We start from the raw sequence: 27,628 nt of genomic DNA on the forward strand, positions 1-27,628 counted from the left end.
TTTTCTGTCTTTTTGGCACCCCAAGTCGGACATAGGAAAACACTTTCCTATAGAAACATTGTTCTTTGTGGTGGTTGTGATCCAAAAAAGTATTAAGGTAGCAATATATTAGCCTCACCTTGTGTATTTAATAGGCTTTGGTCTGTTTGCCCAAGAATCCTGCTGCAGTATAACAACATTGTTTCTATAGAGAAACTTGCTCCAAATGCAAACAAATGCTCGTACTTGGAAGCTGATGTGTGAGAATAGGCTAGTTACAGAGCGACAGAGTTCAGAGAATCACAAGGATCACTTGTATCAGAAGTGTAAAAAGATTTTATTAGTGCATATATACAAATCTACAAAGTCAAAAACGGGAGAAATACAAACAGCTCTAAAACACAATTTGCTTTTCCTTCAGTTTAAAGAAAGTGACTTTTACCTGATTGTGATAAGATACAAAACACAAAGAACAGGGAACCGCTGTTTAAATATTGGAATCTGTACAGACGGTAAGTACAAAGAGACAGAAGGACCGTGCACTTGAGAACAGGGTAAAATGGAGACAAAGAAACATTAATCTGGACTTGACTGCTTCTGACATACTCATTCTGCTAAGAGCAAGGGATTGAGACATCCACCTTTCTTTACCGGAGATATTAAACGGCAATCGTTGCTGCTTGTGTGAAATTCTGAACCCAGCCTCCACGAGTGTCCAAGTGAGATGAGGACATTCAGCTCTAGAATCTCTGCGGACCAGTGCAGACACTTGTCAGTATGGGAGAGCCATCAGACTTAGGTACTGCAGAACATGGGCGGCAAGCAGCCCGAGGCTGGAAGCACAGGCCGGGATTACCAGGCTATAAGCAAGGAACAAGGTTTTGGAGAAAAAAAGAGAACTGCTGCCTTCTGCTTAATTGCACTTGCTGGGGATAGATGGAAACTACAGCGATCTGGATGAACCCTCAGACCTCCCTGCCCCCTCCTCTCCTTCCTTCACACCTTATTAAGCCTGTGATCGAGATACTGCTCCTCAGCCTTAGCATCAAATTGATGCGTGAGTGTACACACACGGCCAAGGCGGCAGAGGAAGTCCAAGGGCCTGGCCCTTTAACTTCAGCTGTTAAGATTCCAATCCTCAGAAGGGAGGGAAAACTTGGTTTTCCACGTGTTCTTTCACCAACAGGAAATTCAAAGCTCTCTCCCAAAACATTTACAGTTTATTTGACAACAGTAAAAGTGGTAAGACTCTTAACTGTACATGAAAATGAAACACAAACGCCCCGAATGAATTATGTGTTTGAAGCTGTTTTTCTCCTCTTTAGTCGAGCACGCCAATCCTCAGGAAGGGCCTCAAAGTTAGCATTTCTCTCAGCCATGCCACTGTGGGAAACAATGGACACATTACTTTGCCAGAAAGAGAAAGAACCCCTAGGTTCCTTTGTTGCTGGGCGGTGGGAAGTATTTAATAAGCTTTCTATGCGTCCCGCACATCATCCTGAAACAAGTATTTTGTATAATTTCTCCATTTATCCTTCTAGTGTGGGAGTTAATTTTCTTCACAAGTTATGGCCAAAGTCATTCAATTAAGTGCTCAACTTCCAAAAAAAGCCTTTAGAAACACCAGCGTCTGGATGAGGCCTTGAAATACTAGGGAAATATTTTTATATGTGGATCTGTTTCTCAGGAAAGGATAAAATTCAGGGCAGGGCTATGGTCTGAAGGATAAAAACCCTCCTCTACACCTTAAAAACAAAAACCAAACTTCACTATACCTGACTAACTGCTGCTGTTTCCATTCCTCGATTCGCTTCTGTGATGTCAATTCCCTGTCTTCATCACTGGAGCTGGAATTCTCCTCTTCATCTAACTCCCGCTGGATGCTCTGCCACTTCTTTACCAGAGATGGCATCTTTGTTTTACTCTTCTTCCCCTGAAAAAGTCCAATGTAAAATTTGGAAAAAAATTATATATAAGAAATGAAAGAATATAAGCACTAACTTGAAGAATGGGACAAGGCAAGAAAGCTAAAAGAAAAAGAGGGGGAATATCAGAAGATCTGTACAGCTGACATGACCACTGAGTTACAGATCTGTGTTAAGTTATTCCCTTATTCAACAAAAGACAGCCGCTGAACTCCACAGAAGACCCCAAATGGCTCCTCGAGTACTTGGACATCTAAGACAAAAAATGGGTGACTGGGAATTTGAAAGAGGCTGAGATCACTGCCTGAGTGGGACCAGGACAAGTTTTATTGAGAAAGTAACACGTGAACTGAACTCCTGCAGGATTTGAGGAGTTAGAGCTGGGGGTGTATTATAGTGTATGTTAGGGTAACAGTAATAAGCACAGTTTGGTGGGCAGAGGACAGATGATCATGTCCTGAGAAGAAATACATGCTACAACTTGTATCCCCTGGGCTATACACACTTCAGCTTTCATCATCTAAACAAACACGATTGTGATGTTCATGGCGATAAAATTACTTCTAACGAGCAGCGCACACGCACACGATTAATTCTACGACACCCAAAGCTGCTCCATCATGGGGAAAAGGCTCGCATCCTACACAACGTCTATCTTCTTCTGTTTTCTTCTCTTTCTACTGGCTCCACTGAATATCCTCTTCAGAGCTGTCTACTTCTCTAACTCCCTAATATGGAAGCTGCTTAAGACACTATCCTTGGTTCCATCTTTCATTTCCTTACGCTGCCCCCCCCATTCATGCTGATTCCCTCTGCAACATCCATCTATCTCTCAAACCCATCCTTTATGTTCCTACACTGTTGCCAGTCTAATATGGGAGCTCATCCCCTCCCCCAACCTGTCTCCGTACTGACATAATCTTCCCAAAGGCCTTCCCATTCTCCTCTACAGACTACTAAGCCAGGTTCACATTATGTTACCCAGAATTCAAGGCCTTTCCAATTTGATGTCTCACCTCCCCTGCAGTCTTATACCAGCTCTGCAACTCCCTACTGATAAGTCCCCACCTAATGAATTCCTAAGTCATACTTGAAATCTGAATCCTTTAGCACAGTTCTCCAACCAAAATAGTCACTTGCTATTTCTATAAATGAGTTATGAGTACACATCCTATACCTTGTCCTTCTTCCCCTTCCTGCTCTTCTCAGGTGGCGGCATTTTGGGAGCAGGCGGAGGCGGAGGCTCTGTGACGCTAGCAGTGCTCAGCAGGCTTCGAGATGGGACTGGCTGTAATGTGGGAACAGTCATTCTAACGGTAAGGGGCACTCAGGATAGGACATGACAGCAGGAGATGCTGCCAGTCCCAGATAACTTGACTGTAGGCCCACGCCTGTGCCTTGGTGACTGGTGCCTGTTGTTTGATGGGCGATATCTGAGGTTTGTTGATGGCTGACATTTACAGTTTGGTGACCTGACAGAGACATCATAAAAATCACATAAATGACAAATAACACGTGACTAGACAGAGAGTTTGAGCTTAACAGAGATTTCTGGAACAAAACTCTACTTGTTTATACTTTCAGGCTGTCCTACAGGATACTTAAGAATCAAGTATAAGATGGAAAGAAAAACCTTTTTTCATCTTAACCTTTCCACTCTTACATCTAGTAAAATTTAGAATATCTAACTGATCCCTCAACTTTAAACTAGTACAACCTAGAGAGTCAGTTAATCACCAGGAGGGACTGTATCTACTGTGTAGGAGAAGTGGGACAGACAGGACCAACAGTCTGATTCAAAGAGTTCTGGTCTTCGCCCCCAGCCACCCTGCTGATCGGTGGCAAGGTCAGAACTAGCCTCTAAGTCTCTCCTGACCTCTGCATTGCTATGTGAAAGCTGCTGACAAAGTGAGGCAGGGACCTAAGCAGATTTAAAAATCCACTTCTGGATCTGAAAAATCTAACTCGACAGCTCTACCACATCACCAGGTTAAGTGCCAAGATGCGGCTCACCTGTAGTTATGGCTGGCTGGCTATAGAGAACTGGAGAGCCACCAATGGTGGCTGATCTTTGGGCCACTCCAGCAGCTGTGTCTGAGGCTTTCCTCTTCACTGCTCTGGTAGTAGTAGAGTTGGAGGTGATGGAATCAACTGAACTCTAAACAGAAAAAAAACTTCTGATGAGTTTTAGACATAAGTTAAACAATCTCTTCTAAAAACAAAACAAACAAGACACTTTTTAAAAAGCTGCACTCATTTAACAAAAAGCCACTCAATCCCAATTCCTTTCCAAGATTCCCATGGTGCCACTCACCTGGCTGCTGACAGCTGGAGTTGCTACAGAGGGCTTTAAGGGGGCAGCTTCTTCGGTTCCTGGGGCAGGAGGCTCTTCATTTTCTTCATCCTCCATCTCTACCTCCTGAATCTCACCATCCTCTCCAGGAGGAGGTGGGGGGTGGGGGAGGAGGTGACTCTGGGGGAGGGGGGAGGCGGGGGTGGCATTTCTAAGGGTAATGGAGGCTGAAGCACAGGAACACTGGATTGAAGGAGGGTCCAAAACGGAGTAAGTGGCACGAGCGACGCAGAAGAGACTTGGCCAGGAAAGGGCTCTTTACAAAGAGAACCTAAGACAGACAGACACACGTTAAGAGAAAAAAAGAGACCGATCTGGACAGACAACTGATCGCTGGCACCACAAGTGAAGCCCGCTCGGACACAGAGAAACGCCAGACCAATTTATCTACATGCCTCATACACTTGGAATTTGCACTGCCCAGTTTGCTGCACTCAAAAAATATAAAAAAATCATCACTGTTTCCAATCAGTATAGTTGAATGACATTCAGAAAAAGCTAAGATTTAAGAGGTTCTTTCAGAGGCTACTCTAGCTGAGTTCAATTTCTTACTGCATCGGAGAACCAGGTAGAGAACAGTGCAACGTGCAGGGGTGGAAGACTGAGTTGGTTAACGATGAGTTTTGAGCTAAATGGAAGTCTAGTGAAAACAAGAAGCAGTGGGAAGGAAGAAGTGGCCTGGAGCATCGAGGAAAGCTCCCTCCCTTGCCCCTTAGCTTTCTAAACAGTTTCATTTAGGTTAACAAGCTAACAGCTAAGGGGCAAACAGACAGTACGATTCACCAAAGAATGCAAGTTTCTGATCAGGGTGGACAAATGTTTAGAATATAGGGCATTATGGAATCCTCAATGGTGGTGTCAGAGGTGATTCTGCAAAATCAATGGGTAGCCTGCCATCATCAGGTCTTTGGGATGAGGAAGCAGCTGAGAAGAGGGCTCAGAAAGGGGAGCAGAAAGGCAACAAAGACCAAACCATTCCCAGTTTGTCTGCTGCCCTGCCAACAAAACCACCACTGAAAACGTGCTGCTGATGCGAAAGATCGCAGGCCTAGCGTGTCCGGCTGAACCTCCCCTAATTCAGCCTCAAGTATCTGAACTGGTCCCTCTAGCTTGGCAAGAGGACCCCCTTCAATTTATCTCCCTCTTTTTCTGAGAAATGGTGTGAGGGAGGAAAAAGGAAGAGAAAAACTTCTCCTCCACTTTATTGTAAGTAGAAGATTTTCCCTATTTCCTGAGAATTTCACAAAGATTTTCTTTTCTTGAATTTAAAGAATGGTGAGCCTCAAAGAAACCGCCCAGTCAAACACTTATGGGAGAAATGAGGGAGATGAAGCAAAGCCTAGGTCCTGTGTTCTACAACACATTTCCCCAGTAGTAAATGAAACAAGTCCAGGGACCTAAAAGTCTCAGCCAAACAAATCTCACCTCTCAAGAAGTGGATCCAGCTGCAGCCACCTGTTAACAGTTTCACGGTCAAAAGCAGTGTTAAACATGGACTTATAAGAGAACTTTAATGTAATGGAATAGAACATATAGGTTGCATAAGCCTAGAAAAATAGGGATACTGTATTTGTAGCTCCATATAACTCAAAGAAAAGCATCAGCCAATAATCACTTAGCTTCTACAGTATTGCTATGTAGAAGACAAAGACAGACATTAATGAGACTATTTGAAAAGCTCCAAGTTCATCAAAGTATTAGATATCCCACAGATCCTAAAGTCGCTCTTAGTGAGTACATACAAAGAAAAACTATAGTACCATGTAGCTCACCCAACTGTTGATCTTTTAGATGCTAAGAAACTTTGCAGATTAGACAAAAGTATTTGCTGTACTGCAGGTCAGCAGACCACTATTAAAATGTGGATCAAGGGCTCTCACCAACACATCATTCTGACTTAGCTAAAGCTGTGCTATGCACTTACAGAGTGACCCATCCTGTAATGGGCATCTGGGTAGGAGTTCAGCCTGGTGGGAATCTAGAGTGAAGCACTTAGGCTTGTCTTAAGAGATCAGTACTAGGACAGATAATCAACAGCGGCATTAGTAGGCTTCTTCTGGGTTGGTGACAATTCTATCCCTCCTTCCACAGCAAAAACACACTACTGGCACTTGTGAAATACATGGCCAAGGTCAATGGCATGATAACAGATGATGTATTATGAGTACATTAGATGTTCATATGGTAGGCTGGACCTGAGGTCAAGTACTCAGGCTGTATTAGTATACAGATGAAGCCTTGGTTGTGGTATGTGACACTAAACCTAACTAGAATTTGATCAGCCTTGTGTACATTAGTTTGAAACAAAACAGATGCCAAATTACAGCAGACACCAAGTACATTAAAGATGACTATGCATTGGTAATTTACACATAAGTAAGCTAACTCAAAATCTACAGTCTAAGCCTGAAGGATAGTCTTTCTGGGCCTAAGACCTGTAAGGTACCTTGATGTACTGGCTTGAACTAGGCTGATGGGTTAAAATTTTGATTCAACACTCAGTCTTGAGAGCACATGGACATCTATGGCACAGACTTGTTGTTGTTCTAGTCACACTGAAATAAATATGCCACTTTTTATTTTTTTCAGTACTCAGGAAATCCTACAAGACTGAAGAAGCCCACGTCTGGCTGCCATAAGGAATAGCATCTCCACAGGTAACCTTACTGAACCACAATATGAGGAAATTATCTCTTAAAGTTGAGATCAAAGTGAATGGAGAGTTCTGAATCCTACACCTTTTTTTTTCCTATGCATGTTTACCCATACATGTACTTTTTATCCCCATCTCACTGTATCCACAAGTACTAACTAACCTGCTGGTATCATGGCTAGAGACAAATGGTGGCAAGCAATAGTTAAATTAAAAATTATAACTTCAGGTCTAGGGGACTAAACAAAGGTAACTTTCTGAAGCTAAAATTTCATTACAGGTGACAAAACTTAAGCAAAACTAAATCTCTGGGTATCCTAAAAAACTGTCCACCTTCAGGAATAAAGAAGCGAAATGAGATATTACCAGCATATTTAGAAATCTGCCAGTTCCTTCACTAGGGAGACCACCTTTTTTCCATTAACTGCTAGCTATTAAAGACACTACTTGCATGATAATATTCATTGATTAAACTTTTCTTCAGCAGGCCTTGAAGTAATGTGTGCTATTTTCCATAGCAGACATCTCAACTGTGCCAAGCGTGAGATCAGTTTGTTTAACCGTACCTTGGTCTTATCTTAGGAGGCCCCTGGCATGAAGAGAGGCTTTATGCTCCCCACAGCACGACCTACTTTGCCTCCTGGGAGGAGGCTAAGGGAGCTGCTTTAAAAACATTTCGAGATTTTCTTTCTGGCATAATCAAGTGGGTGACTAGAAAAAGCAAGGCATAAATGGATGTGGGTACCACTATTAGTGTTCGTGGTACCATTACTAGCAAGGTTAATGATGCGAGGATTCCTCCTATGTGAAGATTACATGAGTGGAGAGAAAAAATGACAATATGTCATGACCTCCCAGTTAGGCAGGACTGAGATCTAAAGGATACTTTATATGCCTCTTAAGAACTGCGTTCAAGCGTCTTCATTCAATCACTATGTACTAAAAACTACTATAATCGACTTGAGATTTACATTTTACTGCTGAATGTACCATGAGGGGCCCAAACCCAAAACTCTTCTTCATGAATACTCGAGTGAGGTGCTTCAGTTCTGCCCATCTAGATTAGAATATGGTTCTAGTTTCATAGGGCTCGTTGGGATGGAGAGATGATCAGGAAAGATGCTGATCTGGAGGCAGAATTCTGGAAGGTAACATTAGTTTTCACACAAGCTGCTTTGGGTATAAAAAGTTTCCATGGCTCTCAGATAAGCATCAAGTCATTCGTTTAGAGGGAGGACAGATTTCTGTCCCATTTAAGCTGCTGCTAGTCATATCTATCTTCATTTTAAGTTCTTCTACTCGGAACTGGTGACCAATATAGACCAAACTAACTTTCTTGATTAGTAAGAATAAATTCTGTACAGACAGAATTTCAAATAATTACTCTTCTTGGAGGTCCAAAGGAAAGCTGGAATGCACGTATTAAAAAAAAAATATCACTTGTCTAGAGCCCACAATGTAGAATGGACTCCATTAGGCACAGAGATATGAGAAAACCAAAAGTTACTGTTTTCTCAGCAAGGTTAGAGTCTCCTGGGGACTAGGGCAAAACTTCCCAAATGGGACTGAATTGTTTTCCACTCCCATGGTCCAATGCAGCAAATGCTGCCACCCAAAGGTAGCAGAGAAAAACTACTGAATGCCACCATCTCATCTTGATCATGTCAAGAATCCATTCCTTTTTCCATTGCTAAAAAACAGCAGCAGTTAGACACAAATTGATCTTCTTTTGTATATGTATCATCTGCTGCCTTTACGAGTTAAATGCTTCAGTTATTTTTGTATGACCTTCCAAGCACTCTCTGGCACTGTCATTTATTTATCCCTGAAGGTAAGATGTCATTCTCTCACATGCAGAGAAACCTTAAGATAGCTGAGGGGATCACATCCAGACTTCAAGAACTACCCACTGAGAAACCAACTGTGCGACATGAATATTATCGACCCTTTCCAGTAATGACCTTCTTCTGTGCCCGTGCCCCCAAACCACTGGCTGCTGTACAGCATGGCTTCCGTCTGCCATGGCTCATAACTCGCACTTCAACTACACAGAGGGCCAATCTGGTTATAGGCAGCGTCCGTCACTGGAATTCCCATCTGACAGGGGCAGGCACGAAAGAGCAAATCACTGTCTTGGTAACATGTGATTACCAGTCATTCTAATTTAATGTTCCCATCTTTATACTGTTAACAGGTCACAGCCTTCCAGGCTCACGGGTAACCTTGGAACTTGGTCCGAGTGATTCTAAGTCATTTTCAAACACGGATTTAAAGTTACTGATGCTCTGACAGCACAGTCTAACCACTCCAGGCACAGGGCTACTGTTTTTCTTAATGTTTTCCCTCTTTTGGGTTGAGCTACTATTTTTTAGTTAGTAGTTAAAGCTGTATTCTTAAAAAAAAAAATCATCCTCCTTGTCACAAGCACTTCCCGTATATGTGTGAGCCCCTGAAACCAAGCCCTTCCTGCCTAATGACTAGATTGCAAACTGCCACTTTTACCTGTGGAATTCTCAGTGGATTCCCCAGAGTTTGCATCAGCAGCACTTTTCTCTTTCAAGATTTGTTTATGAAGAGTCTCTGCTCTATTTTCCTGGGCTTGCCCTTCTCCTTCTTCTTCTTCTTCACCATCTGGGAACTCCCACTGAGACTCGCCCGAGTGTTCGTTTACATAGAAATAACGTCTATGATCCCTAAATCACAAGAAAGAAAACACATGTTTTAAGACCTAGTCTCCTGTAGTGACACTTCCACTTGGTCCTGTCCCAGGACAGCAGTCTGCTCTCACAGGGAAGAACCTCTTCTTAATGAACTGCTATTCACAAAGGCAACAAACAGCTTTGAGAATTGAGGAAGGAGAGCCAAGGATGATTCAAAGCTATTTGCACTGCCAGCAGCTCTGTGAATACAGCCCTGAGCCCTCCAACTCCAACAGATGACGGGCTTGCAAAACATCTCATTTTTTGCCAATGCTTAACAGGGTTTCAAGTTTCATTAATGAAGGGACTCAATCGCCTAGAACCCTAATTTCCCTTCCAAAGAAGAGAACAGCGGAGTTTGTGAAAGATGGCTCTTTCCCTCTTGGACCGTGGAATTCACATTTCATACTCTTGATATCAAACACAGTGAAAGCTAAAGAGAGGGAGAGGATCTGGGAGCTGAAAAATAAAAGAGCAAAGATTTCAAATAACGAAAAAAAAAATCAAGAAAAGCCAAATATAAAAAGAAATATTTTCGTCTGACCTGCTGGCAGAAGATAGTAATCTTGCTCTTCATTCACATCTTCCGCCACGAAGCTTTCCTTAACTTCACCGAGGTTAATCAGGAGTAGTTGCTTCCAGAGGTCCTGTAAAGCGCACAGAGCTCTCGCATGCGCTTAACCCCCAAGCCCGCCCTACTCCGTGAAATTACACTCTGGAGAGTAAAAACCAGCTTGGTCCAATCTTGGGAAAAAATCCGTTACATGGAACACTTTAAACATTTGCTTTTTGTTTCTCCAATTTGTGGCTGGCCCAAACTCTGTAAGTGCTGGTGGTGCTCTGCCTGCCCAGCACTGCTAACCGAAGCCGCTCGAAGTCTCCAAGAGGACGTCACGTCGTCAGGTGGTGATGATCACAAATCATGTCTGAGATGTCAAAGGTGAAAGGTGAAAAGGGGAGAAGAGTGCGTACCTGTCCCAGTGGCAGGACCAGCCTTTAGGAGTGGCGTTTATTTCATACTGTTTTAGTTGTTCTGCTGCATCCTGTAGTTTTCGTTTGAGGTAGTTTCCATTGAGAGCTCCTTCTCGCCAGTCTGCAATCCGCGTCTAGCAACAAACAAATTCAATTCAATTCATTGTTCTAAGGAGTAAGTTGGCTGGCTTCATGGAATTGCATTCTGAGAGGCGACAGCCAACTGGGCGGTGGCTCTCCTCTCTGGCCAGGAGGGAGAGTCACAGGCCCAAAGCTGCGGCACACTAGCAGGGAACAGTGATAATAACATGTATTGACTTGCTCCTGTTAAGAGTATGATTGAGATCTTGTGGTTCATGGGTGGGAAGGTGTTACTAGGATCTGAATCCCAATTTTCATCAGTGCAGGGAAGTCATCAGGATGCAGACCCCTTCCACCGATGCACATCACCAACTCACCTTAAACTGATATTCTGAGAGGGTTGTTGGGGCACTGAAAGGTTGGTTAGGTGACCTGCTCAAGCACGGAGCTAATGTGAGTCAAACGGAGAACTCGAACCCAGGTCTCTGTGACACCCCAGCCAGCATTCTCTTGTCTATGCCGCATTACCACAGAGGTCAGCTTGATCAATCAATGACCTCTTGCACTCTAAGGGTGATTCATGTAACATGGGGCTCTAGTCTATTCTTATGTAGTCTTACTTTGACAACTTCATATATCACCTATCCATTTATTATTTGTGAAAATGGAGAAGCAAGCTAAGGTACTCAGTTTTGGTTTTAAAAACATAACACAACTTCATTTTCTACACATAGGCCTGTTTGTTGTTGGTTGGTTAAGTTTGCTGAACTACTGGCCAGGGTCACAGGTTTCTTCAATTCCTAGTGGAACGATTTCTTCAGTTGTGTCGGACAAGTGAAACGTTTGTGTCACAAAAGGGGCAGGGCGTGTGCGGACCCCTACTTGTCTGTCTGTTACTGGGACGGCTCCACAAGCACTGGTGTGCTGGCTGTCAGAAGTGCTTTCATACAGCTATGGAACAATGTTCTGGACTTACATAGAGCACTTCAGGACTCGTGAGGTGCTTTATTACATGTGGTAATAACAACGGCCAACATTTTTAAGGTCTGGAAAGCATGTTACAGACATTATTTCATTTCAACCTCACAATAACCCTGGCATAGTTACAATTATGATGCCATTTTACAGATGAGGAAACTGAGGCAGAGAGAGAGGCGAAGTGACTCGCCCGGGATCACACAGCTACAAAGGCTTTGAACTCAAGTTTTCCTAAGTCCAGCACCGTATCTGCTATGCCATCCAGCTACCATCAAAATTATGTTTTTGCTTTACTTGTGTTTCCTGAATTGGCAGGTCAGAGATGTATTTAGAGAGGAAAAAATCACTCTTGAATTAAAAATCTAATACAGTCTACCAAACAGATAATCACACAGAGAACTGATGGTATGTACAAAATTGGCTGACAGTTGAACCTACCTCAGTCTGTAAGAGTAGCACATGAAAATTGGAGATGGATTGTCTGCTAATTCCTAGGAATTCCAGTTTACTGGTCAGGGTATTTGCCAGTTCTCCAATCTGAAACTGTTCCGCAAAGGAGAAAAAAAGAAAAAGAATGCAAGAAGTCAACAGCAGCTCCTATGAACTCTCTCTCCACTGACTGACAGAGACATCCAAATATGCATCTGGACAATTTTCTTCCCTAGGCAGTCTCTCTGCCTCACAGTCATAAATGCAGAGCTAGGTTTGGGGTGGACACTAAAAAATAGTCCTTGAGAATGAAGATTCCTGACATTCTTTTTGGCAGTGAAATATCTACACACAATGAAAACAGTACACACGATCATGCAAATCACAACCACAGTCTGTCAAAGCCAACTAGATGCTAGGACATAACATCAGAATACATTTCAAACACGATTTAAAATAACTCATCTGACCTAAAGACTCAGAACTGCACATTGTAGGACATTTGTAACCCTGACTACCTATTTCTGAAGAGGCCTTTTAAGCGGACAGACACATACATGGAAGCCTCGCACAGGAGCCAGACTCTCTCACTGTCCAGGCTCTACTTTGCTCCAGCCCTTTCAGGTAAAAATAAAACAAGCGATTGGCGGAGATGTTCTTCTGCTGGTGGGGCTTGTAGGATGGTAGTCAGGATAAAGTATGTTACCAGCCGGCTGCAGCCAGAGAATCAGATTTATTTTTCCTAGTCCAAACAAGGATTGCATTTGCGACTATGCTGTTAGAATAACGCTCTAAACAAATTCATTCTGTCAGTTACCCCTTCACCCTAATGGTCCAGTGTTTATGCAACTTTAAAATTGCATGCAAAGAGTCACTTGCAAGGAAATATGGCCCACAGATTATTATCCGGAAGAAAGTAACATGGCCAAAGTCATACTGGTGGGCAGGGCCAAAGTGTGACCCAAGCCTTTTCTACTCCAAGGCAGGTAACTCACTGGCCTGAAAACAGGCAGCACTTTTCCAATGAAGTCTCTTTGAAAAAATATATAGGTATACTTTCTTTTTTTTTTTAAATACAGTTTTTACACAAGTGAAATTTTGGGAAAAACACATTTACACCAGAAGAGTCAAATATGCAGCCTAGTCAGATTAAAATGTAATTGAAAAGTTTAACTAAATAAGTAAAAATATAATACAGTGATAATGTTTGTTTGTGGTTTTCGGACCATTTCTAGTTGAGTTTGACACCACTGATGTAAACCAAATGGTGTTCAGGTAGTACCAAACTGCTCTCTACACAATGAATAAATAAGTTATTCCTTCCCACCCAGGCCAGTTCTATTCCAATCCAAAAAAGATTTTTGGTAATTAAATTATAATAGGAAAATACATTAATAGTATTAACTGGAGAAAAAAATAACTCCTACACAGTACTAGTCGCTACTGCTGGCCTTACAGTTACTGTACTTGCTTGCATAAATCTACGTGGAAAAGAACTTCTATACAGCTAATGTATTTTATTGTTTTTTTCATAAAAACCAGCTCTGAGTTCTATTAGTTAGTTCAATAGTTTTCTTAAATTTCAAGTTTATTAATTTTTCCTTTGGTTTTCAGTATTTCTAATTTGGTGTTTAATTTGTTCTTTTTCTAGTTTTTTAGTTGTATGCCCAATTCATTGATCTCTTCTTTTTCTATTTTATTTATGTAAGCATTTAGAGATATAAAACTTCCCCTAAGAACTGCTTTTGCTGCATCCCATAAGTTTTGGTATGTTGTCTCATTATTGTCATTCTCTTGAATGAAATTATTGATTGTTTCTATGATTTGTTGTTTGACCCAATCATTATTTAGGATTATTTAGTTTCCACTTAGTTTTTAGTCTATCTTTCCATGGCCCTTTGTTACATATAATTTTTGCTGCATCATGATCTGAAAAGGATGCATTTAATAGTTCTGCCTTTCTGCACTGGATTGTGAGGTTTTTATGCCCTAGTACATGGTCAATTTTTGTGTATGTGCCATGTACCGCCGAGAAAAAAGTATATTCCTTTCTATCCCCATTCAGTTTTCTCCAGAGGTCTATCATACCTAACTTTTCTAATGTTCTATTTACCTCCTTAACTTCTTTCTTGTTTATTTTGTGGTTAGATTTATCTAATTCAGAGAGAGGGAAGCTGAGATCCCCCACTAGTATAGTTTTGCTGTCTATTTCTTCCTGTAATGCCCTGAACTTCTCCTCTAAAATTTGGATGCTATACCATTTGGTGCATATATATTTAGTAATGATATTACTTCATTGTCTATGATGCCTTTTAACAGGATGCAGTTTCCTTCTTTATCTCTTTGATAAGATCTATTTTTGCTTTTGCTTTGTCTAAGATCAGGATTGCTACCCCTGCTTTTTTCACTTCAGCTGAACCATAATATATTCTGCTCCAGCCTTTTACTTTTACCCTGTGTGTGTTACAGGTAAGGTACCTAGGAATTTCTTAACCATAACCCCCGCTTGTGAAAATAACCCACTAACTCATATCTTTTGTGAATGACAATTTATGCTTTGCAGATAGTAAAAACCGTTCATTGTGCTAAATTGCAGTCTTCCTAGTTGCAAAAGGCTGATTAAAAAAAATAAACTGGGTTAGTCAAATTTCAAATCTTCATCTGCAAGGCTGCATGAATTAACACACATACTTTCAAATCCTGTTCTTCATCCAGCTTTGGCCCCATTTGTGACTTTAGTTTTTCTGGACATTCTTCTGCCTCTGGCTCTTTGTCAGAATGCTCATCTATTTTCTCTGAATTTTCAGTGCTCATCGCTGGAAAAGAAAAACACGTTCACCTTGCTGACCAAAACCCTAGTCTTCATGAGCCCTTTTCTTCCCTTTAGGCTACTGTCTGGTCATGGGCAGCAAAGGACTGGGAAACGCCCACCTCAACTATTTCTTCATTGATTTTATGCTTGCGATCAGAGTGATAGATTTCTTTTGGTTCCTTGTTGCTTTGTTTCATCTTTCTTAGAAAATGTATGATAAAACATAAAACTTCTCAAAGAGAATAACCCCACCCTTTTGCTGTCTTCACATCCCCAGTGCCCAGCAGTTCTTTGGACACAGCAGGCACTTAATAAATGCAGGTTCTTGATTTTTACTGTTAATACTTCCGTGAATGATCCACTAGGAATTCTTTCCCAAAGCGTTCCTTTCAAACTGTTCTGCTGATTCTATGCAACTCATATGCCAGTACCTGAAACATGGCATGGACAAGAGTTGTGCCACAGAGATGAGCTCTGGGCATTTTCAGTGACTTCTTTATAATGCATACTCCTTGCCATAACCTTATTCAGAAGTTCTCTGATGTCAGCATCCACCAGCACTGGAACTCTCTGGTGGGGAATGGAAAATGGCGCATGTCAACTCTAGGCCCAGTCCACCCAACACCTTGGTTCCAGTTCCTCTTACTTTGGCTTTACTTTTCAAGCTATTCACTTCAGTTCTACTACCGCAGCTTCTACAGCTGTCAATACAGCTTAGATGTTTTAGGAAACAATGAAATCCTCCCAGAGGACTTCCACAGACTTCTTCTGAACAAAGAACCAACAGCACCTGGAAATTTTTACTAACTGCTTTACTGCAGATCCACGTAATGACATTTTTCTTTCAATATACCTCCATTTCTGCTTCCAAATATCCTATTACCACTAGCCTAATGCTTTTCATGACAACTTTTTATTGTTTGCTATTATGTCCACTTCTGCTTTTTTTATGTGTTCTCTATAAAAGGGGATGGATCTTTATTCAAAATGTCCCATCGATTAATTTATAATTGATGAAGATACTATAATCTGTCAATATTAAGGACGGGATAAACAAAATTGTACTTTATACTATCACTAGAGGAAAGTAATAACCTAAAAGGTTCCTTTCAAAATGCTACAAAAATCCTTGAATTACCAATTTCGCCATTTTCTGGGGTATCACGGCCAGTTTTGCTAGAACTCCGGCTAGTAGATTCTGGACTGGTAGCTCGGATAAACATCTTCCATTTCCCTCTTTTTGACATAAGTCTACGCATTCCATCTTGAGATGCTGATTGACTGATATCAGACCGTGGACTAGACCCTGACACACTACCATCTCCTTCCTCCAATGCCCGTAGTTCTGCCTAGAAAAAACCCAACAATAAAGTTACATCAACTATTCATTTTGAGAATTGGAATAAGTGACCAGAATATAGTGTATGCTCTTTAAATGCAGAAGAATACATCTCCTAACTTTCTTTGTAGTTCTAAAACCTAGTATTAATATGCCACATACAACAGATAATCAGATTATTTGTTGATGATGATTCCGCAGTTAATGTTTAGAAAAACAGAGATCATTCTACCTATGTTCAAGGATAGTACCTAAAGATCTCAGAATAGAAAAGCTCTTCAGAATCTGTTCCTCGCACAAAATGGTTTATACAGCTGCCTTTCCTTCTAAAGCTCTATCACTATAGGAGAAATTCTCAATTATGGGTCCTCTGATACTCGCTTAACTCTCCTTGAAGAAGGAGGATCTGCCCCACACACCCGTGACTTCTGCTGGCTCTAGCAGGCAGAAATGGCACCAGGGAACTTAAGTTCAAATTAAAAACCTAAGTCCCATGTACTAAATCTCTACTCTGGCCTTTCTTTTGGGGGGAGGGAGGTGGCGGTGGTTTGGGGAATAAGGAAACTTTTTTGACCAAATGCAAATAAGCAACTCTTTTGCAGCTTACAGTCTTAATTCTAGGGATTCTCAAGCTAAAGAGTCTGTGGACTTTCAATCCTAAATATTTTATTTAATGCATTTAAAACACATCATTCGGAGAAGGGGTTTGGAGCTTCACTAGACTGTCAAAAGGGTCCAACAGAAATACAACAAAAATTAAGAGTCCACGTCTTTGATAATTCCCTGAGGCACTAAGAGGGTAAATGATTTACCAAGAACTACAGAGCTAGTAGGGTCAGAAGCATCAGGACCCAGATTTTCCCGACTCTAAGGCTAGCTCTCTTATCTCTGCCAACAAGCCAAAGTTACTAAATGCCTACTGTGTGCTAGGCACTGTGCTAAACATGGTGGATACAAGGAAGGGCAAGACAGTCTCTGTTCTTAAGGAGTGCACAGCACAACATAGGAGACAACACATAAACAACTACATATAAACAGATTAGTAATGGGATAAACTGGAGACGATCCACAGAGGGAAGGCAGCTGTATTAAGGCTGTGGTGAGGAGGGGAACTGGGAAAGGCTTCCTGTAGGAACAGAGATTTTAGCTGGGACTTGAAGGAAGCCAGGAGGCAGAAATAAAGAGGGAGAGCCTTCCAGACATGGGGGACAGCCAGAGAAAATGCTCAGAGTGGGATGATGGAATGACTTGTTTGAGATCAACCAAATAAGTAGTCATCATAACTAGACCTGGGGAGAAGGGGGGGCAAGGGGCAGGAGGAGAAGGTGTCAGGTCTAAAAAGAATGGAAAGCCAGGGGAAGTTATGAAGGGGTCTGAACACCCAACAGGATGTTATAGTTGATCCTGGATGTGATAGGAAGTCACTGGAGGAGGAGAGCAGGAAAGACGCTGTATCAGAAGGAAGGAGACAAAGTGTGTGTGCATGAATGACAAGGTCTAACTTGTGCTTTAGGAAGATCAATATGACAGCTGAGTGGAGGATAGAGTGAAGTAGGGAAATCCACTAGCAGGCTATTAGAATAGTCCCGTGAGAAGATAATAGATAAGGGCCTCCACCAGGGTGGTAGCAGAAGGAGAAGGGGTGGGGGGGAATCCTATATGAGTGATGTTGCGAAGGTAAAATTGACAGGCCTTGGCAACAGACTGGTTGGGGGTGTGTGTGAGACAGAGTAAGGCATGAGCCCTTGTTTGTGAGCCTGGAAGACTGGGAGGGTGGCGTTGCCCTCTGTGGTAACTGGGAAGGATTTGGGTGGAAGAGGTACTGAATTCCATTTTAGACATGCTGAGTTTAAGCCCCACTCCACAAAGAAATAACCCTGAAAGTAGTGACAATTTTAAATGTAGTACCAAAGTTAAACAAATTTGGGGGGTAGTAGACCAAATTCTCCTAAAGTTACTGTTGTCAGAAACTATGAAGTGGCCTCATCAGTCCACTGATGCTGTCATGTGTGCATACATGTCCCATAAAGCGACTTGTGCCCTTCATGTCAGAGCTCCCCCATTTACCTTTTTTCTTTCCAATACAAGCTCCAGTTCAAGGGTGTCTTGTTCTTTCTTCCTCCTCACTCTCTCCGGACTGCACAACACTACACAGATCCTCTGGGGAGTTGGCGTCCACGTTTTCTCCCATAGTTTCTTGGGTTCTTCTTGTCCCTGGCAATTCCTCTGCCGTCACCATCTCCTTTACCTCTGCCATTGGATCGACTTCTTGACAAATCACTTTTCTCCTCCATCTTTCCTCTTCCTCTTTTACACCCTCAGGCAACAAAGGGGCCAGCAGAGCAGCCGCCACCCCTTTCTTCTCCTCTTCACTGTTTGAAAGGGCTTGGATCCCCTCGTTCACCTCCTGTAATGGTATGGGAAACATTCTCAGTGACCGTTTCACCTCTTTGATACACGTCTGCTTTTAGAGCCAAGAAGCCCAAAAAATGTGAGTTGGGATAAATGGTGTCGGCCCTCTTTCAGCCACCCAAACAATGTCCATAAATGTAGACCTTTGTGGTCGGGGTCCCATCCGAAGAGGACCCTTACATAGCCTTTGTTCACCTCAAGTATCACTACTGGGAACAAATAGTCTGTGAACTTGTGCTCCTTCTCGAGATCACCTTTACTCCGACTATAATAAGCAAAACTGGGAGAAGGCACTCTCGTCTGGGGGAAAAAAGATCAAAGCATCTTACGTCCATGTTCTATTAATTCAGCAAGTAACTTTAGACAAGCCCTGAGTCCAAATCCATTTCTGTAAACTGAGCACCTCACAGGGATGCTGCGAAGGCCATTTAAAGTGATGTGTTCTCCCCTTCCCTGGGAAAAGGTGGCTCAATTTATTTGTCAAATGAAGACTAACTGTCCTAACTGCACCACGGAGTTGTCATGAGGCCCAAACATGAAGAATGATTTAAAAAATGAAATGTACCACACCAACCTGGTTGCTAACAATGCATTATCCTTGAAGTACTACCTCATTTCAATGCCACTAGTGTGTAGGTAACCTGGTATTCTCAGAGGTCATACCAAACAGAGTACAAATTTGGACAGACAAATTTTATCAGCAGACAGAGTCTATTGTTTAAAACCAGCTTCACTAGATTCAAGCTCATCAACAATGGATGCTTAAAAAATTAAGTCAATTCAAAGTATACTGTCTCCCAAACACAGTCTCTAGCACACATGGCAATAACATAAGATGTCAAATTCTATTACATGCCAATAGCAACAAGAAACCTAATCCAATAAAACAAATTGAATAGTAAAAAAAATCTCAATACAAAAGGGGTACACGAGCATGAACTTTTAGTGTCCAGAGGAAGACAAAAATACTTTGAATGATTTCAATAGAAATTTGGGAGGAGAAACTGGTCACGGAGGATCCTAACAAAAGATTCAGACGTAAGAATGAGTTAACAATCCAAAATTAGAACCAATATCACACGTATAAAAAAACCTAACATTTCAATCATATGATTAATGTGAATAAATTACCTAAGCTGCCGGCACTGACCTTTTTAACTTCTCGCTTAACCAAGAGTGGCCCACTCTTATTAGTGGTAACAGAAAGAGCCTTTTCTTTGGAATATATATCTGCTGGCACCAGGAAACTTGTCTCAGCACCTGCTACAGAACTAAAAAGGAATATTCTTAGCTAGCAGCATAGAGAAGAAGCTATACAGACAAGGAGAGAATCTTGTGACTCTATAATGAATTTCTAATTGGGGGGGATAAACATTCCAAAGATCATTCTCACCTCTGCTGGTAATGCTGTATCCCCTGCACCTGGGTAGCCAGGTACTGTGGGAGTTCCCACGTCACTTCATTTGTCTGTGTGTTCCAATAGTAATAGCAGCCTGTGTTCTCATCCCAGACTTCTTGCCAGTCTCCCATCTCAATCCCCACTAGAAGAAAACAAGCAGATTTTCGTCAAGACGGAGCGCTTCCCACAATTCTGTGATTAGCCTCACAACCGCTCAGCTCCCAAACCAGACTTCCAACAACAAGCTGCCCTCCTCTGCAGTGTCTCCTGAAGAACCAACCCTATAACAGCAAGTGCGGCTTAAAGAGAGAACAAGAAAAAGGGAACTTCACTAGTTCAGCCACGTGTCTCTTTGACCTCCAGGGCATATAGTTAAAGGTAACGCCTGATTACTCACCTAGCAGAGATACTTACTGGTCCTAATGAGACGGCACATAGGCATCTATTAGGGCAGATCTCAATGGTAAATAGCCATCTTTACACAACAAACATTCCAAGCACCCAACTTCCAAAAATATTTCAAAGCCCACAATCTTAAAGGTTGGTAGCAAATAATGACATCTTTTATCTTCAGTGCTACCAACTAAAAGCATTTACATTCATTTATAATTAACTTGATTATGAAAAAAACGAGCAGTGCACTATAACTTCTATCTTCCCTGTGCCCCCTCTGCAGGCTATAAGATGACTTCAAAGACACTAGGGAACCAAGCTCACCTCCTGCCAAGGAGCACTGGGTGTCATACTGCCACCCTGTGGCGTGGCCTGAGTCGGTTCCATTTGCAGATGAAGAGGAGACGGACGCCGTTCCAGACTCCTTGGGCTCAGGTCGAGGCGGAGTTGGAGGAGGGGCAGAAGTGCTAGCAGCAGACACAGGCTGGGGGGCTGTTATGGCATCAATCTCCTTTAAAAGGAAGTAATGACAAATGCATTAGATTTAAAATCAATAAAAATGGAGAAAATATAGTAACCATTAAAAAAAAATTCAATTGTATTCAATCAAGTCCCTAACCTCTTTCCCAAGAAATACAACGACCAAATCTTAAAAATCTTAGGAAATTTTTTTTACAGAATTACGTGCTTAATAATTTGTTTTGAGAATAAACTATTTTAGTGGCTATTGCCACTAAAACTGAACTATTACTAACCGCTAGGAAGTTGGCCAGTGTGCTGTCAATGTCGGTGGACTGGCTTCCATTCGCCTCCTTGGGCAAGGCTGGTTTTTCAGGCGTATCACCCTCATCATCATCACTGTCTGCATAGGCACCAAGCAAACACAAGCCTCCTGGTCACCAGACAAAAAAGAAACCAAATTAACAAGAATAAACCAGAACATTTTAGGAAAGATGTCTCATGTATGATTATATGATAACTGCTATGCTCTATTTTGTAAACTTTTAGCCCAAAAGCTGAACTTCACATTGTCACTCAGCAGATAATGAATGAATATTTTCTCCAAAAATAAGTTTTCTAATTACTGAGCCAGAGCAGTCAACATCTGTTTCAGGACCTCTTGAAATTAGCCACAGACACAAAAAAACCATGCTAACGGCACTCAGCTGTGCTACAGTTTCTGTAGTTTGGGGACTATGAGTAATATGCCAATATTGCTAAAAAGAAATAACAGAGACTGTAACTGATCACTGGATACAATGTAACAACCAGGCAAAATATTTTTATCCTAGGCTTTCAAGCACATAAAACATAGGGTCATCCTTTCCAAATATTTACTGCTTGAGTAACCAAGCATTAGGAAGTGAAATAATACTTGGAACTGGCTAATGGTAGTAACCATTAATATAACTCCCTCAATTCAAGTTAATCAGGTTCTTCTGTGCCACTTATTGCCTCCTTATTTATGTCTGTCACAATTAGGATACTTAAAAAAGCATTCTTTAATCTGTCAAGTTGATTGTAGTTTTCTACGTCTGAAGAGCCAAACCTTGTTCCTGGATCCCATCTTTGCAGTACTCACATTCAATTCTGCAAATGCTTTAGCAAACTTATGTCAATAGTTCCAGACACTGTGTTGGAAACGTAGCCCTACTTTTTTTTTTCCCTCAGCATGTATGTTTCTCCAAGGGGCAGTTATCATTCTGTTTTGAGCCCGAGTCACACATGCTGGAATTACAGCAGCCTCTCACAGCCCACCTCCAGCAATGGCAGGCACAGAGCTTCCCTTGCTCCATTTCCTACATGGGCTGGGTCATCCTCCTTGAACAGCCTAGGGAGCAGGGCTCAGTGTGTGCACAAATAGGCTTTAGTCCTATCTCAGCTCAGAGCTCCTGCAACTCATGCTATCTACCAGTGGCATAATTTTCAAAATTTTTATTTTTTTCTTAGGTTGCTTTCCACTATGTCAAGTTAGCATTCATTTTACTAGCAAGAACAATTCATATCTCCAAAAGTGTTTTAAAGCTTATGAAGTACCTTCTTCAGAAAAGCCCTGCAAGGCTGACATTTTAAATAGAGGATTGCAATTTCTGTCAGCTTTCAGTTTTCATTCACTAACTTTTTTGATTGCTGCTTGCTGTTTCTAAGGACTTTGTTAAAGTGCAATTAAAAATCTAACTCCTTTAAATTTTCTGGATCTTAGAGATAAAATCCTCCTACATAATTAAGACTTAAAAAAAATACTTAAACGAATATTTAATTAGATACAATTTCAAACAAAAGGCATTAATGAGTAAGTCATTAAGAGTATAAAAATAACTAGTAAAGAACAATTTTTAAGTATATCTAATGAGAGCTGATAAGTAAACTATTTTTACAATCTATTATATCTAAATTAAACTGAAAAATCTATACTAGAATCTAGACAGTGGGTCCAGATTCTAAATGGCTATATGTGCTCTGATTCTGAGAGAGCGCAAAGAGGGAAGGGAAGAAAGGAGAGAGGATGGGCATAGCACAGAGTTAATGCTAAAAATATATATGCTTTTACTTATGGATTAATGAAAAAAAAATCTTTTAAGAGAATGCCACGATCACCTAAAATAGATGAGTAAGCAGCTATTTTTTTCCCTAGAGAAATCAACTCCTATAACTCTCAAATGAAAACACTCATTTAAACTTTAATGTTTCTGTATTGCTTCAATATTACGGACTAATGCTTTATTTTGGGAGGTCCAGACCTAAGTTCATTAGAATATGAAACTCTCCCTCTCCACAACCCACCATGCAATTTTGTTTGAAAGTTGCTGTTGCCAACTGAGAAACTGCTGAGCCCCCTGTCACACAGCTAGTACCTGTCAGAAGTATAAGGTGTAACTCACAACCTGCCTTCCAGGTCAGCCTCTACTATGATCCCCCCACCGCCTCTCCATTACCAGACAGTTTGAGGGAGAAGCAGGATGCTGATTTCAACTAAATGCCCCAGTTCTAGTCCTGGCCTGCGAATACCACCTTTCCCTTGCAGATCTGCACTGTGTGAGACTGTCTGCCTAATCAAATGTTACTTGTCCACTGTGTGATCTATGAGCATATATACAAAAAGGGGACAGAACACACAGAAAAAGCTACTAAATGTGGTTACATGGCCACTGAGTGAGGAGAAGAGCACTCTGGGCCACTGGATCAAGGAGCCCTTCAGGGACTCTGAAGAACAGGCAGGACTCAGAGAAGCATAGAAGAAAGGGCTCATTCTGGGCAAAGCAAATAAAGGAAAGTCATGATGTGAACAGCAGACTCAAACTTGGTTATAACAACAAATGTGGCGGTAGCTAGGTGGCGCAGTGGATAGAGCACCGGCCCTGAAGTCAGGAGGACCTGAGTTCAAATCCAACCTCAGACTAAACACTTGACACTTACTAGCTGTGTGACCCTGGGTAAGTCACTTAACCCCAACTGCCTAAAACCAAAACCAAACCAAACCCAATAAATGTGTAAGTTAAAGAATGGGAGTTAAGCTTGGAGGGGGAGGCTGCAGACAGACTAAGGAATGGGGGACGTTATGCTTGCGGTACCCAGGAACAATATCTAAAGACCTTAATTCAGCTGTGGTCCATCCAAAGGATCGGAGTGCGAAGCTGGAGGGAATGAGATTACTTAAGAGACAACTGCAACAGTTCAGGCAAGAAACGGCCAAGCGCTGGACTGGGCTAGAATAAGCCAGCGGCTTGGGGTCCTAAGAGACCTGGGGACAAAATCCACCTGACATTTAGCGAGCGGGTCATTTGAGCTCTATGACCATCAGTTTCGTCACCCTCATATAAAACGGGGATATCTGCAGCACCTACTTACACGTAGGCTGTGAGGATGAAATGAGACAGCGTAGGTGAACGTCAGCAATAATAAGGGTGGTAGCAGGACTCCAGATTACAACTCTTCCTGCTGCCTTTTCTAGGAATGGGTTAGACCAATTTCCACAGAAAGCCTGAGCTGTCAATTCTTATCTTAGTCTCAGTTTAATGATCAATAATGTTTAGGCCAATTTGGCACACGCCTTGCCTCATTATCGATCCTTTCAGGACAGGGATCAGGCCTGAGGCTCCTATGGATTTTCCCTACAGCATTAAACACAGAACTCACCCACCCTGCACAGAGTACAGCCTGTGTTCAGTAAGCACCTGCTGAGCGAACCAATCTTCACGATATGTGATACTGCTATGAACCTACTCCAATGACCATTCTACTATGTTTTTCTCAAAGTGGTATTTTGAGAGTTCATTTTCTTCCAGATACCCTGTTTTAATACACAAGCTCTGTAAAACTCTTTTAGTAGTGGATGAAATCTAGTAAATAAATAAAACAGGTTTGAACATCTCATTATATTTCAACACTATTCCTCTGCTTCAGGGTAAAATCTTATCCCTAGACTAATTACAGTATATGCTTCAATTTTGTGGGACTGGAATTAAAATTTTCCGGCTCATTAACAGTATAAGAAAAATTGAGATTTGTAAGCATAATTTCCCAAAATATATTTAGATAGCACTACCATGTTTTCTGGCAGCTAAATTTTAGTTTTTCCAATTATTTGAATTTTAAATAATTATCAAATCAAATAAAGTATTTAATTATTTGGGGAGGTCTTCTCAACATTAAATTTGCCTCAAACTGGGTGAGCTGTACAAGCCAGTGGCAAGTCAGAAAGAAAGCAAAGATTTTTTGAATTTTTGTTTTATAAGTAGAATAATATCAGTGAGACAACTATAATTAATCAAAACGTACTAGTTAATTCTAATTATTCTAGAAAGATAGAAAGTCAAAATCCAAACAGCCAAATCCATACCTGTTGCTTTAACGTTGGTAGGTCTCGTTGGCATGACTGGTTTGGGGGGATTCTGAACAATAACTTTAGGAGCTTCTGGAACAACTTCCTGCTCATCTGAAAGAACAGTAAAGAAAACTTAGACTACAAATGATAGCATCTAAAAATTCTGACCCAAACCAAACAAAAGACTCAAATAACATGACTTAGGGCATAAGAATTAGTTCCTTACTTTTAAAAATTGTTTTAAATTTTGATAGTAATTGTTTTGACATCACCTTCATTTCTGAAGGTATCCCTCTTCTCTCTCCTACCCAGCAAGCCATCCCTTGCTAAAACTAAAAGAGGAAAACAAAGGAGTTATCAACAAAGTCTGACAGAATATGGCATGTTCCACACCCACAGTCCCAGCACAATTTCTGGAAAGAACAGAGCTCCTTACACTCATCATACAACTTAGGAATTTCCAAACACAAATAAAAAAGTATTGCAATTTTTTAAATCCAAACTTGTTATCTCCTCATTGTTTGGAAGCCCTAGAATGGCACAATTCCTCCCCAGATGCAGATCTCAAATCGGCCATAATTTATAGTATTAAGGAGTGGCCTGGAGCAGTGACAGATTAAGAGACTGCCTGGTCACACAACTAGTATATGTCAACAGGCAAGACTTGAATCCAGAATTTTCTGATCAACTCTTTACCCTTCTCCCCTACAGGCCAAGTAGCTTCTCATTTAAAGATTATCACATTCAAAACCTAAAAATTTAATTAATTCTTTAACAATAACTCTCAATCACAAGGGCTATTTCATCTGAAAAGCAATAAAATACAGCATTTCCATTTTTCAGAATCATACACACCAAATCTAGAATCACAGGAACCCAGTTTGAATCTCTGCTCTATTACAAGCCACTCAACTTCTCTGAAGGGCCTCAGTTTCCTCGCCCATAAAATGGGTGGGTGAGACTAAATGACTTCTAAAGTCTCTTCCGGCCCTAAATCCACATTCTTTTTTATAATAATGTTTTCTAAGTAGCATGGGAGTGTTTCCCAGTAACAAAACTCATTAGTCATCTAATAACTTCTAAGGGGGTGGGACAGAGATGCTGATGACCCATATCTGGAAATAAATTCCACTCCTCCAGGAATGTTATATTTTTGACACTGTTACCAATCAGGCTTTTGCTGGATTCACTTCAACGAGCATTTTACTAAACCCTTCCCCATGGGCCATGCGCTAGGCAAGGTGCTGGGGGAAGCAAGGACCAAACAAAAACAAACCCCAAACCCCAGAACTCTTAAGGCGACAATCGTGGTGCTCTCCCGGCTGGGGCAGCCGCAGGCGCTACAGCGTCGCTACCATGCTCAGTAAAACAACCCCGGCTCGGAAGCCGCGGGGGTGACCTTGGCCCAGTCACGTCCCTCGCTCCGGCCCCGCTCCGGGGCGGTCGGGGGCAGCTGGCTGTTGGTCCGTGCTCACGCAGCCGCAGGGCTCCCGGCGAGAGGCCGCGCCGAGATGGCAGCCCCGGCCTCGGCGTCATCCGGCGAGTCCTTCGGGAAGGCTCCTCCCTGGCCCGAGGCCAGCCGCGGGGCGGAGGCTGCGGCGGCTTCTCCCGGCCCGCCCGGGCCCCACACTCCTTTTTCTTCCTCCTTCGCCCTCCACCCCTCCAGGCCCAGCCCTGGAGCTCCGGGCCGGACTAGGCCCCAAGCCCCGGGCTCGAGTTTGGGGTGTTCCCGCTGGCAGCGCGCCCGAGGCGGGCCGTGACTCCTACTCGGGGCCGAGGCTCCGCGCGGCCTTTCCTTACCTTCCGAGGGCGAGTCCTCCAGGGAGGTCGCCACGGTGGCCGCCGTCGCTACCGCCGTCGGGGCAAGGGTCAGGGCCGGGGTCGCCGCTGGTGCCGGGGCCGGAGCCGGAGCCGAAGCCGAGGCCGGAGCCGGAGCCGGGGTTGGGACCGGTGCCGGTGCCGGTGCCGGAGCCGGAGCCGGAGCCGGAGCCGGGGCCGGGACCGGGGCCAGGGCCGGAGCTGGAGCCGGAGTCGGGGTCGGGGTCGGGGTAGGAGCCGGGGCGGAAAGCACCGCGTCCACCTCAACCTCGGCTTCGGGCTCCGCGTCTCGCCCAGAGGCGCCGCTCCGAGGTCCCGGCGGGGAGAGCTGCAGGATGGGCCTCCGGCCGGGTACCGCCCGCGACTTCTTCCCCATCGCGAGCCTCCGCGCGAGCCGCCACTCGCGTCAAGGCAGCCGACAGGGGGAGGGCAGGCGGCGTTGGCACGTCCGCACCCGATCAATATTCATGACCCACTCCCCTCCCCCGAAGCCCACAGCGCCTAACCGGCTCAGCAGCGCGCAGGCGCCAGCCCCAATGGGCGGGGCCGGCCCTAGCCGAG

General features: G+C 42.7%; 1 protein-coding gene across 1 annotated transcript; it reads right to left on the reverse strand.

The window, feature by feature from the left end:
* Window positions 1–292: 292 nt before the first annotated feature.
* FNBP4 (formin binding protein 4) lies at window positions 293–27,544 on the reverse strand. Its single transcript, XM_021009718.2, is given in 21 exon segments — window positions 293–1,362; window positions 1,755–1,912; window positions 3,082–3,215; window positions 3,218–3,376; window positions 3,918–4,062; window positions 4,219–4,360; window positions 4,362–4,390; window positions 4,392–4,528; window positions 9,413–9,603; window positions 10,582–10,715; window positions 12,079–12,183; window positions 14,761–14,885; window positions 16,020–16,230; window positions 18,288–18,332; window positions 18,334–18,627; window positions 19,783–19,903; window positions 20,026–20,173; window positions 20,749–20,935; window positions 21,180–21,316; window positions 25,265–25,360; window positions 27,050–27,544. Coding segments are annotated over 21 exon segments (3,183 nt in total). The 5' UTR covers window positions 27,444–27,544; the 3' UTR covers window positions 293–1,271.
* Between the last annotated feature and the right edge of the window lie 84 nt (window positions 27,545–27,628).

Source organism: Phascolarctos cinereus, unplaced genomic scaffold, assembly GCF_003287225.1.
Source record: "Phascolarctos cinereus isolate Bilbo 61053 unplaced genomic scaffold, phaCin_HiC Scaffold_9;HRSCAF=440, whole genome shotgun sequence".
In the NCBI taxonomy this organism is placed as follows: domain Eukaryota; kingdom Metazoa; phylum Chordata; class Mammalia; order Diprotodontia; family Phascolarctidae; genus Phascolarctos; species Phascolarctos cinereus.